General features: G+C 42.7%; 1 protein-coding gene across 1 annotated transcript in view; it reads right to left on the bottom strand.

Annotated features, from left to right (window-relative positions):
• Positions 1-15,804, bottom strand: part of LOC100375525 (N-chimaerin-like) — a 60,173-nt gene extending 44,369 nt beyond the window's left edge. Inside the window, exons 1-2 of the mRNA XM_078009635.1 lie at positions 15,617-15,804; positions 15,444-15,482 (exon numbers count right to left, since the gene is read on the bottom strand). Of these exons, the coding sequence (XP_077865761.1) occupies positions 15,444-15,482; positions 15,617-15,632 (55 nt within the window). The 5' untranslated portion in view covers positions 15,633-15,804. The remainder of the gene's footprint in view (positions 1-15,443; positions 15,483-15,616) is intronic.
• Positions 15,805-20,110: the final 4,306 nt, after the last annotated feature.

Below are 20,110 nucleotides of genomic sequence, written 5' to 3'. Positions count from 1 at the left end.
TGCAGACACTGTGAACTCTCACATGTATGTGTACAGTACTTTGCAGACACTGTGAACTCTCACATGTATGTGTACAGTACTTTGCAGACACTGTGAACTCTCACATGTATGTGTACAGTACTTTGCAGACACTGTGAACTCTCACATGTATGTGTACAGTACTTTGCAGACACTGTGAACTCTCACATGTATGTGTACAGTACTTTGCAGACACTGTGAACTCTCACATGTATGTGTACAGTACTTTGCAGACACTGTGAACTCTCACATGTACAGTACTTTGCAGACACTGTGAACTCTCACATGTATGTGTACAGTACTTTGCAGACACTGTGAACTCTCACATGTATGTGTACAGTACTTTGCAGACACTGTGAACTCTCACATGTATGTGTACAGTTGTATTGATCCAGAAAACCTGTCTTTGCTCTGGATCGATTCAGAAAACCAGTCTATGCTGTGAATCAATTCAAGAATCATTGTACTGCATTGATACAAGATCAGAATAATGCCTAACAATACAACAAACAGCAAGTGAATGTCACAGATTATATCAGTCTAATTGCCATGCTTCATATATCAATAAACCAGAAAGTAATATTTACATGTGTGAAAGGACATGAGTGAATTTAAGATTACTGTGCAATCGGAACACAGCTGAAAAAAAAGTATTAGGAGAAAAACAAACAAAATGTTCTACAATAGACAAAGACAATTATGATTTAAGAATATGGTTATATCAAACAGAAAATTGAAGGCCAGAGTTGTTTTTCAAATTCAATTAAGAGTTAATAGGCATAAATGTTATTTTCGAATAGAAAGAAAAAATGAGATTGTAAACTATGCAGCAGAAAACAGAATATTGCAAGTCTTTATTCTACGAATAATGAAAACTTGCATACAATCAGTAGTCAAGATTACTGTGAAACATTTTGTTTCACAGATTTGTCGTAAATCAGTTTTTAGATATTATTTTTACTGCAATGAACATAGCAAAAACAAAATGTAAATGAAAAATTTACCTTACACTAAACAAGCATCAGAAAATATGTATATTAGAATCCAATTTCATGCAAGACACTGTACTATTAGAATAAGACATGTATTATAATTACATTTTAGTCTATGTTCCACATATTGTTATGTTATCGTTACATATGTTCCACCACATTCTTTACACTTTCTATCACAATAAGATTTCAGAAATTAAAGTTTTCTCATCAATCACATTCAAGAAAGAAATACCCATTTCCATTACATCAGATCTCCATATCATATACAATGTACATTACTACAGTACAAATTGTAGTGGAAACCCAGTGTGATATATGTTGTCCATAGCAAAATCATCACGAGGCAGTGTCATGCACAAGTACATGTAACCACATGAGATTTCTTCTCTAAAACATCAATTAAGTTGTTAGTCTAGGGCTCAGCTGTTTTCAACAATACGAAATTGCTGGGTCCTGGTTCCATGTACTATGGACATCTATACAGCAAGCACAAATGTAATCTAATTTTCCAATCAGTTTTCAAAGTTTTTGCAGACTCAAAAAAATCTGATGGCAATGTTCAAAAACACTGACAGTACATCTCTCCTCACATCCCAATTTCTCATTCGGTGCAGCAAATACTGGGCTAAATTTTCTTCTTTAATTAATACAGCTTGTACGCTGGGTTGACTTCAGTGCACTATGTCTCCCTTCACACCTACTAGATTAATAACATCTATCATTCACTTATTCCATTCGAAAAATAAAGTTTCCACTATTACACAGTACAAGTTACATTGGATTTCAGCTGTTAACACCACACTATGGGTTTTCTCATCTCAGTTACATTGGATTTCAGCTGTTAACGCCACACTGTGGGTATTCTCATCTCAGTTACATTGGATTTCAGCTGTTAACGCCACAATAAGGGTATTCTCATCTCAGTTACATTGGATTTCAGCTGTTAACACCACACTATGGGTATTCTCATCTCAGTTACATTGGATTTCAGCTGTTAACGCCACAATAAGGGTATTCTCATCTCAGTTACATTGGATTTCAGCTGTTAACGCCACACTATGGGTATTCTCATCTCAGTTACATTGGATTTCAGCTGTTAACGCCACACTGTGGGTATTCTCATCTCAGTTACATTGGATTTCAGCTGTTAACACCACACTGTGGGTATTCTCATCTCAGTTACATTGGATTTCAGCTGTTAACGCCACACTGTGGGTATTCTCATCTCAGTTACATTGGATTTCAGCTGTTAACACCACACTATGGGTATTCTCATCTCAGTTACATTGGATTTCAGCTGTTAACGCCACACTGTGGGTATTCTCATCTCAGTTACATTGGATTTCAGCTGTTAACGCCACACTATGGGTATTCTCATCTCAGTTACATTGGATTTCAGCTGTTAACGCCACACTATGGGTATTCTCATCTCAGTTACATTGGATTTCAGCTGTTAACGCCACACTGTGGGTATTCTCATCTCAGTTACATTGGATTTCAGCTGTTAACACCACACTATGGGTATTCTCATCTCAGTTACATTGGATTTCAGCTGTTAACACCACACTATGGGTTTTCTCATCTCAGTTACATTGGATTTCAGCTGTTAACGTCACACTGTGCATATTCTCATCACAGTTACATTGGATTTCAGCTGTTAACGTCACACTGTGCGTATTCTCATCTCAGTTACATTGGATTTTAGCTGTTAACGTCACACTGTGGGTATTCTCATCTCAGTTACATTAGATTTCAGCTGTTAACGTCACACTGTGGGTATTCTCATCACAGTTACATTGGATTTCAGCTGTTAACGTCACACTGTGGGTATTCTCATCTCAGTTACATTGGATTTCAGCTGTTAACACCACACTGTGGGTATTCTCATCTCAGTTACATTGGATTTCAGCTGTTAACGTCACACTGTGGGTATTCTCATCTCAGTTACATTGGATTTCAGCTGTTAACGTCACACTGTGGGTATTCTCATCTCAGTTACATTGGATTTCAGCTGTTAACACCACACTGTGGGTATTCTCATCTCAGTTACATTGGATTTCAGCTGTTAACGTCACACTGTGGGTATTCTCATCTCAGTTACATTGGATTTCAGCTGTTAACGTCACACTGTGGGTATTCTCATCTCAGTTACATTAGATTTCAGCTGTTAACGTCACACTGTGGGTATTCTCATCACAGTTACATTGGATTTCAGCTGTTAACGTCACACTGTGGGTATTCTCATCTCAGTTACATTGGATTTCAGCTGTTAACACCACACTGTGGGTATTCTCATCACAGTTACATTGGATTTCAGCTGTTAACGTCACACTATGGGTATTCTCATCTCAGTTACATTGGATTTCAGCTGTTAACGTCACACTGTGGGTATTCTCATCTCAGTTACATTGGATTTAAGCTGTTAACACCACACTAAGGGTATTCTCATCTCAGTTACATTGGATTTCAGCTGTTAACGTCACACTGTGGGTATTCTCATCTCAGTTACATTAGATTTCAGCTGTTAACGTCACACTGTGGGTATTCTCATCTCAGTTACATTAGATTTCAGCTGTTAACGTCACACTGTGGGTATTCTCATCTCAGTTACATTGGATTACAGCTGTTAACACCACACTGTGGGTATTCTCATCTCAGTTACATTGGATTTCAGCTGTTAACGCCACACTGTGCATATTCTCATCTCAGTTACATTCGATTTCGGCTGTTAACGCCACACTAAGGGTATTCTCATCTCAGTTACATTGGATTTCAGCTGTTAACGTCACACTGTGGGTATTCTCATCACTGTTACATTGGATTTCGGCTGTTAACACCACACTATGGGTATTCTCATCTCAGTTACATTGGATTTCAGCTGTTAACGCCACACTGTGGGTATTCTCATCACAGTTACATTGGATTTAAGCTGTTAACACCACACTATGGGTATTCTCATCTCAGTTACATTGGATTTCAGCTGTTAACGCCACACTATGGGTATTCTCATCACTGTTACATTGGATTTCAGCTGTTAACACCACACTATGGGTATTCTCATCTCAGTTACATTGGATTTCAGCTGTTAACGTCACACTATGGGTATTCTCATCTCAGTTACATTCGATTTCGGCTGTTAACGCCACACTAAGGGTATTCTCATCTCAGTTACATTGGATTTCAGCTGTTAACGTCACACTGTGGGTATTCTCATCACTGTTACATTGGATTTCGGCTGTTAACACCACACTATGGGTATTCTCATCTCAGTTACATTGGATTTCAGCTGTTAACGCCACACTGTGGGTATTCTCATCACAGTTACATTGGATTTAAGCTGTTAACACCACACTATGGGTATTCTCATCTCAGTTACATTGGATTTCAGCTGTTAACGCCACACTATGGGTATTCTCATCACTGTTACATTGGATTTCAGCTGTTAACACCACACTATGGGCATTCTCATCTCAGTTACATTGGATTTCAGCTGTTAACGTCACACTATGGGTATTCTCATCTCAGTTACATTGGATTTCAGCTGTTAACGTTACACTATGGGTATTCTCATCACAGTTACATTGGATTTCAGCTGTTAACGCCACACTATGGGTATTTTCATCACTGTTACATTGGATTTCAGCTGTTAACGTTGCACTATGGGTATTCTCATCACAGTTACATTGGATTTCAGCTGTTAATGCCACACTGTGGGTATTCTCATCTCAGTTACATTGGATTTCAGCTGTTAACGCCACACTAAGGGTATTCTCATCTTAGTTACATTGGATTTCAGCTGTTAACACCACACTATGGGTATTCTCATCACAGTTACATCCTCCATGCTGACTTTCCAGTAGTCAAATTAATTTCCTAACAGGTTTATACTGTCTCTATTTCTATCTGACGGTGTTGAATCGGTTTATACAGTCACTGAATCTGACGGTGTTGAATCAGTTCATACAGTCACTGAATCTGACGGTGTTGAATCAGTTCATACAGTCACTGAATCTGACGGTGTTGAATCGGTTCATACAGTCACTGACTCTGACAGTGTTGAATCGGTTCATACAGTCACTGAATCTGACGGTGTTGACACAGTTTATACAGTCACTGAATCTGACAGTGTTGAATCGATTTATACAGTCACTGAATCTGACAGTGTTGCATCGGTTTATACAGTCACTGAATCTGACAGTGTTGAATCGGTTCATACAATCACTGAATCTGACAGTGTTGAATCGGTTCATACAGTCACTGAATCTGACAGTGTTGCATCGGTTTATACAGTCACTGAATCTGAGAGTGTTGAATCGGTTTATACAGTCACTGAATCTGAGAGTGTTGAATCGGTTTATACAGTCACTGAATCTGAGAGTGTTGAATCGGTTTATACAGTCACTGAATCTGACAGTGTTGAATCGATTTATACAGTCACTGAATCTGAAGGTGTTGAATCGGTTTATACAGTCACTGAATCTGACGGTGTTGAATCGATTTATACAGTCACTGAATCTGACAGTGTTGAATCGATTTATACAGTCACTGAATCTGACAGTGTTGCATCGGTTCATACAGTCACTGAATCTGACAGTGTTGAATCGGTTTATACAGTCACTGAATCTGAGAGTGTTGAATCGATTTATACAGTCACTGAATCTGACAGTGTTGAATCGGTTTATACAGTCACTGAATCTGACGGTGTTGAATCGATTTATACAGTCACTGAATCTGACAGTGTTGAATCGATTTATACAGTCACTGAATCTGACAGTGTTGCATCGGTTCATACAGACACTGAATCTGACAGTGTTGCATCGGTTTATACAGTCACTGAATCTGACAGTGTTGAATCGATTTATACAGTCACAGAATCTGAGAGTGTTGAATCGGTTTATACAGTCACTGAATCTGAGAGTGTTGAATCGGTTTATACAGTCACTGAATCTGACAGTGTTGAATCGGTTTATACAATCACTGAATCTGACAGTGTTGAATCAGTTTATACAGTCACTGAATCTGACAGTGTTGAATCGGTTTATACAGTCACTGAATCTGAGAGTGTTGAATCGATTTATACAGTCACTGAATCTGAAGGTGTTGAATCGGTTTATACAGTCACTGAATCTGACGGTGTTGAATCGATTTATACAGTCACTGAATCTGACAGTGTTGAATTGATTTATACAGTCACTGAATCTGACAGTGTTGCATCGGTTCATACAGTCACTGAATCTGACAGTGTTGAATCGGTTTATACAGTCACTGAATCTGAGAGTGTTGAATCAGTTTATACAGTCACTGAATCTGACAGTGTTGAATCGGTTTATACAGTCACTGAATCTGAGAGTGTTGAATCGATTTATACAGTCACTGAATCTGAAGGTGTTGAATCGGTTTATACAGTCACTGAATCTGACGGTGTTGAATCGATTTATACAGTCACTGAATCTGACAGTGTTGAATCGATTTATACAGTCACTGAATCTGAGAGTGTTGAATCGGTTTATACAGTCACTGAATCTGACAGTGTTGAATCGGTTTATACAGTCACTGAATCTGACAGTGTTGAATCGGTTTATACAATCACTGAATCTGACAGTGTTGAATCAGTTTATACAGTCACTGAATCTGACAGTGTTGAATCGGTTTATACAGTCACTGAATCTGAGAGTGTTGAATCGATTTATACAGTCACTGAATCTGACAGTGTTGAATCGATTTATACAGTCACTGAATCTGACAGTGTTGCATCGGTTCATACAGACACTGAATCTGACAGTGTTGCATTGGTTTATACAGTCACCGAATCTGACAGTGTTGAATCGGTTTATACAGTCACTGAATCTGACAGTGTTGAATCGGTTTATACAGTCACTGAATCTGAGAGTGTTGAATCGGTTTATACAGTCACTGAATCTGACAGTGTTGAATCAGTTGATACAGTCACTGAATCTGAGAGTGTTGAATCGGTTCATACAGTCACTGAATCTGACAGTGTTGAATCAGTTTATACAGTCACTGAATCTGACAGTGTTGCATCGGTTTATAGAGTCACTGAATCTGAAGGTGTTGAATCGGTTTATACAGTCACTGAATCTGAGAGTGTTGAATCGGTTTATACAGTCACAGAATCTGAGAGTGTTGAATCGGTTGATACAGTCACTGAATCGGACAGTGTTGAATCGGTTTATACAGTCACTGAATCTGACAGTGTTGAATCGGTTATACAGTCGCTGAATCTGACAGTGTTGAATCGATTTATACAGTCACTGAATCTGACAGTGTTGAATCGGTTTATACAGTCACTGAATCTGAGAGTGTTGAATCGGTAAAATATACAGTCACTGAATCTGACAGTGTTGAATCAGTTTATACATTTTTTAGATCTAATAGTTTGTATAGTACAGGGCAAAGCAAGATTGTGGTATATAGTGACACTATTTCGCTATAAAAATTTCTACCATATTTGAAATATGAAATTTAGAATTTTACATTTTCCAATATACTGTATAATTACTGCACATATTAATTAACTTATGGAGTTAAGCTTTTTAAAATTTCTTTTATAAATGATTGAAATAATAACAAAAAATTTATTTTGAAAAGAAAACTACACAAATTTAGGCGAGGGTTCTTCGAACCCGCCTATTCACATAGTTCATACCCACCATAGACTCCGGTCAGTCAAAATGACTATTTTGAACTGTAGGCATTAATCAGCGATTCTGCCGGTGACGTAGAGATAGAATCCAGGTCAGGGGAAGCCCCATGACCTCAAGATTCTTTTACCCCTTACGTCACGAACCCACGTGACCGAGGCTACATGGCAACACCATAGGCAGCCGTCCATCACTCTGGTTCCTTTCTCTCCGCCTCGAGGACTTAGACCAACGCGACGGAAAGAGTGGGGAGGTTGGGGGGGACCCGGAGTCTATGGTGGGTATGAACTATGTGAATAGGCGGGTTCGAAGAACCCTCGCCTAAATTCACTACGTTCAATTACCCACCATAGACTCCGGTCAGTCAAAATGACTATTTTGAACTGTAGGCAGAGTCAGACACCGATAGGTGGCGGGTTTTTCCGAGCAAACAGAAAAAAAAAGGAGAATGATGAAAGACTTTCCCCCAGTCCGGGATGAAAAACAAACCCAAAAACCTAAGTTAAGACCCAAGAAGGGTGGTGTCTTACCTTGCCTGTGCTGTCCCAGAAGCAAGAAGCCAATGCTGCTGTGGTGACAGGGTTCGGTGTGCCCGAGAAAGCTAGACCCAAGCCGAACTCGGGGGTGATAAGCTTGAAGTAGGACCGAAACAGTTCGCATGAGGGCGTAGGTCGACAGAAGCGAAACCTGGGAGCTTCCAGGAAGTGCTAGTGGAACAGACAATCTGCCCGCAAAGATGCAGAGACTGACTTATCGCCTATGCGCAGAGGCCCCTGCAGTCGTTCGGGCTGGGTCAGCAAACAAGGCCTGACCCGCTACGACGGGGCCTAACCTGAAGAGACCCTGCTCAATAGATTGGGTGTCTCCTAGGTAGTAGTTGATGAAGACGTTCTGCATTCTCCAGAAGCCTGCCCTCAGAATGTGTTTGAGGGGGGCACCTGACGCTAGCACTAGTGAGTTAGCAATCGCACAGACCTCATGTTCTTGTACTTGGTGTCTCTGCAAGGTCTGTGTTGAGGATAGTGTATTATAGACCTCCAGTACAGTCGCAGTAATCCACCTGGGGATGGAAGTCGGGGAAACCCGCTTATCCCGCTTGTCAGGGCCGTAACACAAAAACATGTGTTTGGGTCCCCGTCTAGAAAACCTGGTACGGTTCTCGTAGCAACTCAGCGCTCGGACCGGGCAGAGAAGCAACTCCTCCTGATATTCCGGACTGACAATATTTGCCAGCCGGGGGATGACGATCGGTTGAGGATCGTGTCCTGGGATTTGGTTCTTGGCGAGAACCCGATTCGTGTCTTAGTACAACTTGATCGCCCATAAAAGTGGCACAACCGTTCGCAAAGGATAGTGTGCGCCTAGCTTTGACCGGCGCCTACCTGAGGCGAGGGCCAGTAGGAAGACTATTTTCCACATCAAAAAATTGAGTGGTGCTGATTGGAGAGGCTCAAAAGGCGGTCTGCTTAGAGCGGACAACACAGCCGACAAGTCCCAGTTGGGCAGTTCCCTTGCATGGGGTCTCAGCGTCTGGAAAGCAGTAAATAGTCTCCTAATAGTAGGACAATCGGTTAGTCTTGTTCCCGTACGTTTGAATGGTGGGGCACAAGGCCGACCTGTAGCCAACGATCGCTGCGTAGGACAAACCCACTTCGTCAAACAGGTGGACGAAGGAGCCTGCTACCTGGCCAATAGAGGGATGGTATCGATCAATCTCCCTTCCGCTACACTAACCAGTGTATGCTCGCAGCCTAGAAATGTAGGCTGCATTGGTGGAATCCCAGTTCGCCCTGGCCAGGATGTTGGCAGCCCGCTCAGATAAAGCTTTCGTATGGGCGGGTCTAATGAGAGCCTCTATGCAGGTAAGTGATACCCGCTGGGCTCGTGGTAGTGCGCCGTCTGGTTGGGACGGCATGTCCGGTAAGTCCGGAAGCACTGCTGGTGTTTCGACTATCGTTTCCGACAGAAGTGGAAACTAGGCCCTGTTCGGCCAATTGGGTGCGACCAATGATAATATGCAGGTGTGCACCTGTCGAAGTCTTCTCCGGTGCCCGGTGGACTAGCGGGAAGGGAGGAAAAGCGTACACAACTAAGTGGATCCGCGGAGCGACCCTGGCCCAGGCTCCTGGAGTCAGCAGGAGTGTTACGTACGTCGGGAGCTTGGTGTTCCGGGGTGCGGCAAACGGTCTAACTTTGGACCGTCCACAGCCGAAACAGCCTGGAGGCTACCCACTGGGGTATCAGCCACTCCGTGTTCTGGAGACGGAGTCGCCCTGAAAGGGCGTCGCCAGACTGTTCCTCACCCCTCGAAGGTGGTGTGCGGTTAGCTCCCCATTGTATTCCAGGCACCAAAGAAGGATTTTGCTCCGCTAGGACTGACAACGATGGGGAAAGCGCCCCCCCTCCTTCTTGAAGGAGACCACCGCTGCGTTGTCTGTGCGGAGCAGGACTCTGTGGTCTCGAACTACGGGTAGAAAGCGTGGTAGTGCTAAGTACACTGCTCACAGTTCGAGCCGGTTGATATGGTGGTCCCAAAACTATGCGGGAGCCATATCCTTGGGCTTGTTCGTCCAATAGATGCACTCCCCAACCCTGGGGGGAGGCATTTGTTACCAGAGTCATACCTGCGGCGAGCGGGTCCAAGGGGGCCCCTCTGCCCGAGGTTGGTCAGTGACGACCACCAGGGCAGGGCTTCCTTCACTTGGTCCGAGATCGAAACCCGCCTATCTAGTTCCCATAGAAGAGCTCGGCGTTATAACAAGTGTTATACCGGGCGGCTGCATAGTGCGGCCTGGGGAACGACCCTTCGAACCGAGGTCATCATTCCGATGATCCGCATTAGTTCACGGAGGGACACCGAGGGAATGCTGACTAGGCATTCGGCTAGGCTGCTTAGCGCTAAACAATATGCTTGAAATAGCTAAGCCAAGCTTACCTCTGTGTCAAAACTCCATGCCCAGGGACACCAACTGCGCGTTGGCTCGAGGTGGGACTTGTCGATTTACTAACGAGCCCAACTGGTGAAGTAAATCCTGTGTTAGCCTGATGCGTTTGGCTATTACCCTTTGCCCGGGTTGTTGGTAACCAGTAGTCTGGGTACGGATTGAGGTGTACCGACATCTGGTGAAGCAGCAGCACTACCTGTTTCATCCCTCTGGTGAACACGTAGGGTGCTGTGCCTAACTCGAACGGAGGGGGGAGCACCGAAGTTCGAATACTTGGCCCAGCTGGGCGATTCGAAGGAGATGGCAACTCGCTAGGTGCATCGGTACGTGCAGGTAGGCCCCGCTTAAATCTAGCGGGGCTAGCCAGTCAAAACGATGGATGGAGAGAAGAACCCTGAATGGTGTCTCCATGTGGAACCGATCGAGGGGCACGTACTGATTCAGTCTGTCTAGGTCCAAAACTGGACGCCTGCCACTTGTAGATTTGGTACTACGAACACATTTGGGTAGAAGCCTGGACTTAGTTCCGGCTGATGTACCCTGTGTATGGCGTCTTTCCCCAGCAAACTGCTACTTCCTGTCTGATTGCTTCCGCCTTGCGGGAGTCCCCTGGCAGTGCCCAACAGGGGAGACACTGACGGGGGGAAGTGGAGATTTCAGCGGTATGCCGTAAACGGATGTCACCACCTGGGAAGGTCCGAGGTCGGTCACCCGCCGTCTCCAAACCGGACTACACCGGCGCAATCTGTGTACGACAGGGATGTGTGGCCATGTGTTCGGCAGTTGCAAGGGGGGAGGGTGCTTCCTTCCCCCATGAGGCGAGTTCCCCAAGGCCTGAAGTAGTCACTAAGTTGTGACCTGGCCACTCACCGAACACGTGCCTGTCTCCCCCGGTTGCAGAGGTGAGTGTCAAACATGCTTCCCCTGCTGCCGGGTAGACATCCGTCCAGAGAGGGTGAGGAGCCACCACCTGGCTCTTACCTCCCTGGGGGCACGCCACTACCCTTCCCTCCCATGGAAGGGTATAAGCGCTTGCCTCCTGGCTGACTCTGGCTAGCGGGCAACGCCCTAGGGCATTGTGTTTTCTGTGCTTGGGGTGCCCTCCGCTTGCCCATGGCAGGACCAACTGGCTAGCGGATTCAATCTGAACCCTCTGATTCATTGCACTCCGAAGCTCCGAGACTGTACCCACCATTCCCTGAACAAAGAGGGTGGAGGGTGTCCAGTCTGCGTCACTGAGGTGGGGGACGTACCCCAGCTCAGCTTGTCGGCGAAAACACGTGCGTCTAAGGCCGCGTCTCGTAGCCCAGTAGTGGCCCTGGCCAAGCGAGCCAAGTCATCCTCAATTGGCAAAGACACCCATGGAACGCAGCTATCCCCCTTTGCCCGGTTTGCCAAATTCGTGGTACCGGGGTCTGGGGAAGGAGCCTTGGAATCCTGTTGAGGCGTTTTGGTCTCATCCCACGCTATGGGGTCTGATCCCGAAACACACTGACTGGGTAGCGTTTGGTCCAGTGGGAAGTGTTGCCTAACGTTATCCCCACCCGGGGGCCTTAAGCATTACATCCTCCGCGGCTGACCAACGCCGCCCATTAACACCGTTTGCGTGCTCTGCGCCCCACTCCGCACTCAGACGGACAGGGGAGAGATGTGTCGACGGGGTTGCTTTGGATCTCGACGCCCGTGATCCCATAAGCGTTGAAGCAACCTTAGGTGGTCGCTTTAGGATCAAGGGTGGGGGTATATACATCATATCACTGGGAACGATGATACTCCGCCTCACCCCAAAAGCGTGGCTCACCGAGTCATACAGATGGAAGACTCTGAGGGACCGCCCGGAGTACCGGCTGTATCCAACGCGAGCGAACGTGTCTCCTTTAACTTAAAATATGTGAGAGGGACCGTGTTCGACTGTGCGTCTCATGACAGGGTCGGTTCCCTCTGGGGACGCCCGTGGGTCAGTAAGAAAGGAGTCAAAACCCACAGCGGGGACCGGACACAAGGATAAATTCGTTATCGTTGTAACGTTACCGCGTGACGAACCCTAGCTGGCTGAAAGTGGGGGGGGGGTGTTCAACGCGTGCCCTGCCCTGAAAGCCCTGCCCCGAGATCGGAGACTTGGCTGCCAGCACCCTGTTGGCATTCAGTGCCCGCGGATCCAGAGAAGGACCGGTGTAATTAGCCTGAGCCTCGGCCACCCCCCAAAATAGTGGGAGAGCCGTGACTGGAAACGGGGGTTCCCCGGAAGAGACGTGTTTGAATGCAAACATGCTTTCGTGTCTCTTCCTGCTTGCCCACCGAGGGGACACAGTGGAGACAGCTCGCTCCGACTGCGTCTGATCTACCCGGCCTGCCAGGGACGCAATTGCCCCGACAGTCCTTCGACCAAAGCCCTCAACTCGGAGGCAAACTCGGCGCCGTGCGAGGAAGGGTCCACGAAGAGACCCGCAACGGGCCCCATAGGAGGAAAGCCTCCAGGGGCACAGCCTCGCTGCAGCCGGTAAAATCGGGTAAAAAACACCGCCTGAAAAAACAGACTGTGACGGGGGAGACCGAGAAAATATCGGTACCTCCGCCGTCGGGCCTCTTACTCGACGTCCCAGTACATGAAGTACCGGTAGCCGAGCGGGAGGACTTTCCACTCATGCAAAACACGCAACTCACTTTAACCGATTTGTTTACTGGACGCGCGACCTTGCTGTGACGCGGTCAGTCTCAGTGATTTTGATGGCTATGAAAGAAAATCTCAGGCCTCAGAACTCCAGTGAAAAAAACACGCTTTCATGCAAAAAAAACCGGAACCCACACGTAGCCACGACAAAGCATCTCGGATGCGGGTTCTATGCTGGTAGATTCTGAATAAACCACTGTACGGTCGGTTCGAAAGACGAGGAGACCGGAAGAAAAAGGCAGCAAGCCTTGGAGCTGTCATTACATCGATATATTGCTAAATACATTAAAAATAAAAGACGACATGCATGAGGGAGACGAATTACAGTTGTAAAAGGTGCCGCCATGAAATCAACATGTGACTACGTAGTGGCGCCGAATTTTGATTTCTTTGCTGTGAAAAATACTACACACAAAGGGGAAAACGACACGAGGGTAAAAAAAGACAAGGAAAACTTATCCTACCAGCTACCATGTCGGATGCCGAGCAGCGGCAACAACCCAAGCTATAAATCCGGACAGGAAAAAAAGCAGGCGATCCAGCAGAGCTCGCTAGATTTCATCTCCACTCGAGGCGGAGAGAAATTAAGAGTGATGGACGGCTGCCTATGGCGTTGCCATGTGGCCTCGGTCACGTGGGTTCGTGACGTAAGGGGTAAAAGAATCTTGAGGTCATGGGGCTTCTCCTGACCTGGATTCTATCTCTCCGTCACCGGCAGAATCGCTGATTAATGCCTACAGTTCAAAATAGTCATTTTGACTGACCGGAGTCTATGGTGGGTAATTGAACGTAGTGAATTTACCCCATTTATGAATAATTAACAGTTGGCCGAACGCATGGCACAGTTGCAGGCGTGGCCTATTCTGAATATGTCAACAACCAATCATAAGGTTAGTTACGAACCACATCGAGGGTCGGGACTCGGTTAGACTCGCTCAACCGGTTCGTAACCAGTATTGTGATTGGTTGTTGGCACATTTTGAAGAGGTCACGCCTCCAACTGTGCCATGCGTTTGGGCCAACCGAATGGAGTCAATTTGTGTAGTTTTCTTGATTTATTCTGCAGATATACTCGGTAGGTAAAATATAGGTAAGGCTTTGGCAAAATTTGAAAGATCAACTAATATTCTTCAACCTGGTATTTTTTATAGATTTTATTTTTCATTCTGTTCGTCTGTTTTTTCAAGTTTAAAAAATGTGAGCTGGCTGAGCCTTCACCCCCTTGTCTATTTCTTACACTGGATACCAGCTGATACCCCCCCCCCCCAGTTCATAGGGACTGCGTACAGTTGATCATAGTTCCTGGGCTCCCTTGCAAGATTTCTATAAATCTTGTTCGTATATTTCAGGTTTCAATTTTTATTTTACAAAGAAACAAATCCTATAAAATATAATTCTCGATCTGTTCATGTCAAGGGTCAATTAACCCCACTCGTAATCTTGTCAGCCCAGGTACTTTTATATTGACTTGACCACACAAGGGTTAAACAAATAATACGTATCAACTTATCGTACAACAAAGACCATTGAATGAACTGACAGTATGATATTCTATAGTTGGAAAGATCTTATTGTGCAAATGTAACGTTATATATTGTTATTAGGCTAATCTGGTAGGATTGTTGAGTGGATGATATGCTATAAGTATAAGGTACTTTTAAATTCATACTCATCCAGCATTGACATTATAATCACAGTTGATATTGGTCGAACCACAGGTTGAACAGTTTTCAAATACCAACTGAGAATAAGGTAGTTAACAATAAGATCAGAGAATACCAGTAAATACAACTTGAGGAAATGAAAACCTTTCTAAATTCTGCATGTAACCATACACTAATGTTGTTATTTATATATTTTCCATATTATACTATGTATATCTTCGTTAATGCAGTATTCGAGATTCCAAAGACGACACGATAAACCCACGTAGGGTCTTGCATGACCCGCAAACCGACCTCTACCAGATAAAATGACTATAGTAAAAATATTTTTAATGGTTGCACGTCTCTTTTATATCTTCCGTGTTAATAGCACTAACAGAATGAGCTAAAGAGTACTGGGGCAATTCACGTAATTAAATTTAAACGTCCACAACAGCACAAATAAGGTTACGGAGAACATAGAATGGAATGAACTGTGTTGTACTTACAATAAGACTTCCACATCGACGCTCCGTGTACGATGTTAGCTGTAAAAATAAGAACGATAGTAAGATGAATCCACGGTTAGTATAAAAGAACCGTGGTGAATCGTACACAGCATTAGCGTGTTCATCAGATCGAATTTCAATCTCACTTGCCGGGGATGTCGAGAGAGACTTACCTTCGGAACTCGCCATTTGGCATTTAGAATGAACCCCAGCTAGCTTGACAAGAACGACTGAAGGTTAGAAGACATATAATTCTAACACTTCGCGACAACCGACGTGTCAAACTAGTTAACGAAGGTAATTTCGCCGCATAATGAATTTCACCGTTTCGAGCTAGCCGCCATGTTGAATGTTTACTTCCGGTAGTGTGATACAAGTTCAAAACCTCGCTGCAATGAAAATACAACTTGTTGGGAGAAAATGACAAAAGGTCTCTGATAATATCGAAAACAAAATGTTATTGAAATACTTAAAGAAACTGCAAATAGAAAACATCTGGTTTGGTATTTTTTGGAGTAAGAATTTATTCGTTTTCGGGAGGATTGTAATATTTTACACATCATGAGAGAATAAAAAACTAAAAAACTGAACTGATCTAAATCCAAATTATAGATCTAACTAGTTAAAGTTAATACAGACAATGAACTACATTTACGACATTTCTTGGAATATAATACAATACAACTATATTACTTCCCTATAAAAAGAATTGTATCGGGCAAATAGCAAACAGTAACATTCTTTTTGTTTCCTTACATGACATGGCATGAAAATAATTTGCAATACTATTTTTTTTTTAATTTGACTTTATTTTGTTTTGTTTTTTTAACAGCAAAAATCGGTTTCATGAGCTTGAACAAAATTAGACAGCTAGGTGATCATAGTCGTTCATATTTTTTTAACGAACTTGAAAATTATGACGATATTACTTTGATTATATGTGTATTTTGTTTAGTTTATTATACAGACTAATAATAATTATTTATTGGTTATGGCGTCTGCATCGCCACTTAAGGAAGTGTGAGTTACATTTGGTATACAAGTCAATTCAAATAAAGACCAAACTACAGCCCGAAACTACTAATAACAAAATCGTCGGCCGTTGTGTCAATGTTATTGCGCCCTCCGATGACAGAATACACCGTCGCCACTTGGGGGCGCCAGACGAAATATATCATAGGCAAATGTCAGAGAAATAGAAACGAAAAAAACAAAACAAAAACATACAAGATGACCTTCCTTGTCCACAAAACTATATATTTTCGGAAAGCTTATGACTGGTAGAAGCAAGGCTGGTCAAATTTTGCGAAACAGTAGTTTTGAGATACGCAATCGACACATTGTGGGATATCAAAATATAGATGATAAACAGTGAGTGATATTTCCAGAGATATAGTTGGAATTGAAGCAAATGAGTGGCCTATTAATCCATGAAACATACTCACACATATCCGTACATATCATCATGTCTTAATGTGTGTGGGCAAAGCTGTCATGCACACAATCGGAAAAATATGTTATTACTGTAAGTCATTATGAACAATAAAAACTGAAATTTAGAAAAACTATGAACAGTTAATAAGGAAAATATGTGATTTGCTGTACAGTTTCCAAAACATTTTTTACAAGTTCCAGAAGTATATACGAGTCGTCAAAACGTACAGTTTGGCGACCGTTGGCAATGATACCAAGATTTAACAATTCCATGAGAATATCGCAACGTTCTTTTAACACATGAAACAACTGTGCATTGGTCGAATTTTGTATAGTTTCAATAGGCATACAAGCACCTGTATATATTTTGACAATAAACCCCTCATTCACATTGTGCAAATACAAACAAGACATTAAACCTTCTTGATAGTAACAATTAAGTGTTGTATAAACCCGAATGAAAAGTCTGGAGTCACGGCGACTACTGCTAGCGAGTCACCCCTCTAAAAACGTCATAACTGTGCCAATGACATTGAACTTTGCTCTTCCATAAAGCAGCAGTTTCCATCTTCAAATAATCAAAATAACCTTGATACCCTGGCGAAGCATGTCTATTGTTTCACAACGACTGTCCCAAGGGATTTTCGTCTTCTCAATTTCTCAAGATAAACGTCCCATGGTTGTTTTGTTTACTTTTGTCTTTTGGCAGCATTGCACAAAAAAGTAGCAAATACTGTTACTAAAGCACAGAATTTGCATGAATTTTTCTCCCCGGCCATTCACGCAAACTGCAAACGAAGTCTTTTACCTCATCCATAGTTGACACTTTGCAACCGCCTTGATGGATGTATTGTGGCGTATTTTGACCCCGGATTCTGACCTTGCGTTTAGGCTACATGTAATGCCGTTCATACCAGTTCAATTTCCTTTAATTATTACATCGAAATTTCATTTTCTTTAAAACAGTCACTTTAGTTGTCACTTTTCTAAAATTATTTTACAGATCAAAGGAATTTTCACTCCCATCATGCAATCTCCCATAGTACTTCCGCAGACACCGTGACAGTGGCGATCGCCAACATATCTACAAATAACCTCGCTCTCAGGAGCTGAGGAATAAAACATGAATCAAAGTAAACGAATTGTGACAAAAAATGATTTTATTATTATAATTTGGAGTTACATATAATGGTTAAACAGATAATCATTTCCCTTCCACAATAACAAAGAAACCTAGAAGGCAATGAACATTAAACACCATACAAAAATAATAACAATTGACAAAAATGATGTAGTTTGAAATGCAATACATGTTTTAACGTTTAATTTTTACCTCAATTATTGGAAACAACTAGATGGGACGTGTTCTCTCAGTGAAAATAATAATATGTAGTAGATGTCGGTTAGTTGTATACCGCTGGTGATTCCACTAGTTATGGACTGTTTTCTCGCTATCTACGCATTTTCACAAGCTCAAATACCTCTCAATAGACTCTATATAGTGAGTTATAACAGCATTACGAAGGCTGAATGCCATTTTAATTTGCCGTGTCACGTTGGTTGCTCAGTTTTACGCACAGGTATTTTCAAACATTTTTTGTGCATAATTTCATTTTCTGGAAGATGATCCCCTCCCCGAATTCCCAAATACCGTGGGTGGGCTATTTATAATTTAGCGATCAACTGTAGGATTTGGAGACATGCCAGTCTTATACATTATTCTAGTAAATATACACATTTGTTTAAATTTTGATCAAAGACTGTCGCCTATATAAATAAGTTAAAGCGCGGTGGTCGTCGCGCAGCGCGTGTTCGAATTTCATGTAAATAAACAATATATTTTACACGCGTTGTATACGTCGCTCTGAGTCCCATATCGAACAGGACGCCGCACGACGACTGCCACCCTTTAAACAACATCAAGTAAACAGAAAAAAATAAAGACATACATTAAATGCAAATAAATACGGTATGTTATATAAAATGGAAAATGGAAATTTTTGGTGCAATATATTGCTACCATGTTAACCTGTTAGAATTTGATTAGTAAGATTAGTTGTAAAGGAATGTACAATCGAAGCGACAATGAGAGGTCTCACACTTCATATTGTGCTTATATAATCTAGTTGTTTTTTTCCCACAGATACCATAGCTTTGTAATTTAAAGGCGGTATGAGACGGTTATGTAAGATCCAATACAATTACATATAGACTTTTGCCTCTGCTCAGCAGACCATTCATGGATCGTATTTAATAATTGAGTTTCACAAAACCTGTGTCTTCTGAAACCGTGCTACTGATTTGCCAAGTTATTATTTTTACCATAATGTTCAATAATTCTCTTGCATATTACATTTTCCAATATTTCACTTATGATTTATGTTAGTCATATATAGTCATCTTTTACGTACCGGGAACACATTTGTTGATTTCCATTCAGCTGGCAAATGACACAAAATGAATAGTTTTACTAATTGTCAATAAATGATTAAGACTGGGGAGGTGACATCGGAGGTGACATCGGGACTGGGGAGATGACATCGGGATAAAGAAACATAGAGTACAATGGTTATCCATGGGCGTTGGCCAAACGGCCAAGCCTAGAGAGCAAACAAGTTTACTAGGTCCGGTGTATATGTCTGAGTCTATCTGAGTCTGTATCTGTATTATTAAAGTCCGAGTCTGTCTTTTTATAAGGTAAATCACGTGATCCAAAATGATACATCACATGACTCAAAACACCTTTTTATGATAGGCGAGTAATTCAATACATCCGCATAAGTTTCCAGAAAATACATTGAATAAAAATACAAAAGTGATTTTAGCACCTCCACATTCATGGGGAAATGCTCTATAGGCTGATTTGTCGCAAGCGATAATGTTTTACGAATTATATTAATACACGTGGTGTCATACACTGTTAGCTGCCCATATACCACATACGTGCTAAAAGCGATACGGATATTGTTTTAGAAACCATGCTCATTGATAGCAATGTGAAGATACGCTTGATATTGTTCCAATACAAGCGTCACCCGTGGGAATCCTGACAACGCCCATGATGGGTGTCCGTACGAGCGATAAGACATAATGATGGTGTAATCTGTGTTGTACACATCTTAAACATTCTTGGAGTTATATCATCTAGTCCATGTGACTTAGTGGAGTTATATCATCTAGTCCATGTGACTTAGTGGAGTTATATCATCTAGTCCATGTGACTTAGTGGAGTT

This window comes from Saccoglossus kowalevskii, chromosome 21 (assembly GCF_978046115.1).
Source record: "Saccoglossus kowalevskii chromosome 21, keSacKowa6.1, whole genome shotgun sequence".
In the NCBI taxonomy this organism is placed as follows: domain Eukaryota; kingdom Metazoa; phylum Hemichordata; class Enteropneusta; family Harrimaniidae; genus Saccoglossus; species Saccoglossus kowalevskii.
This window is presented reverse-complemented; position numbering and strand designations above follow the sequence as displayed.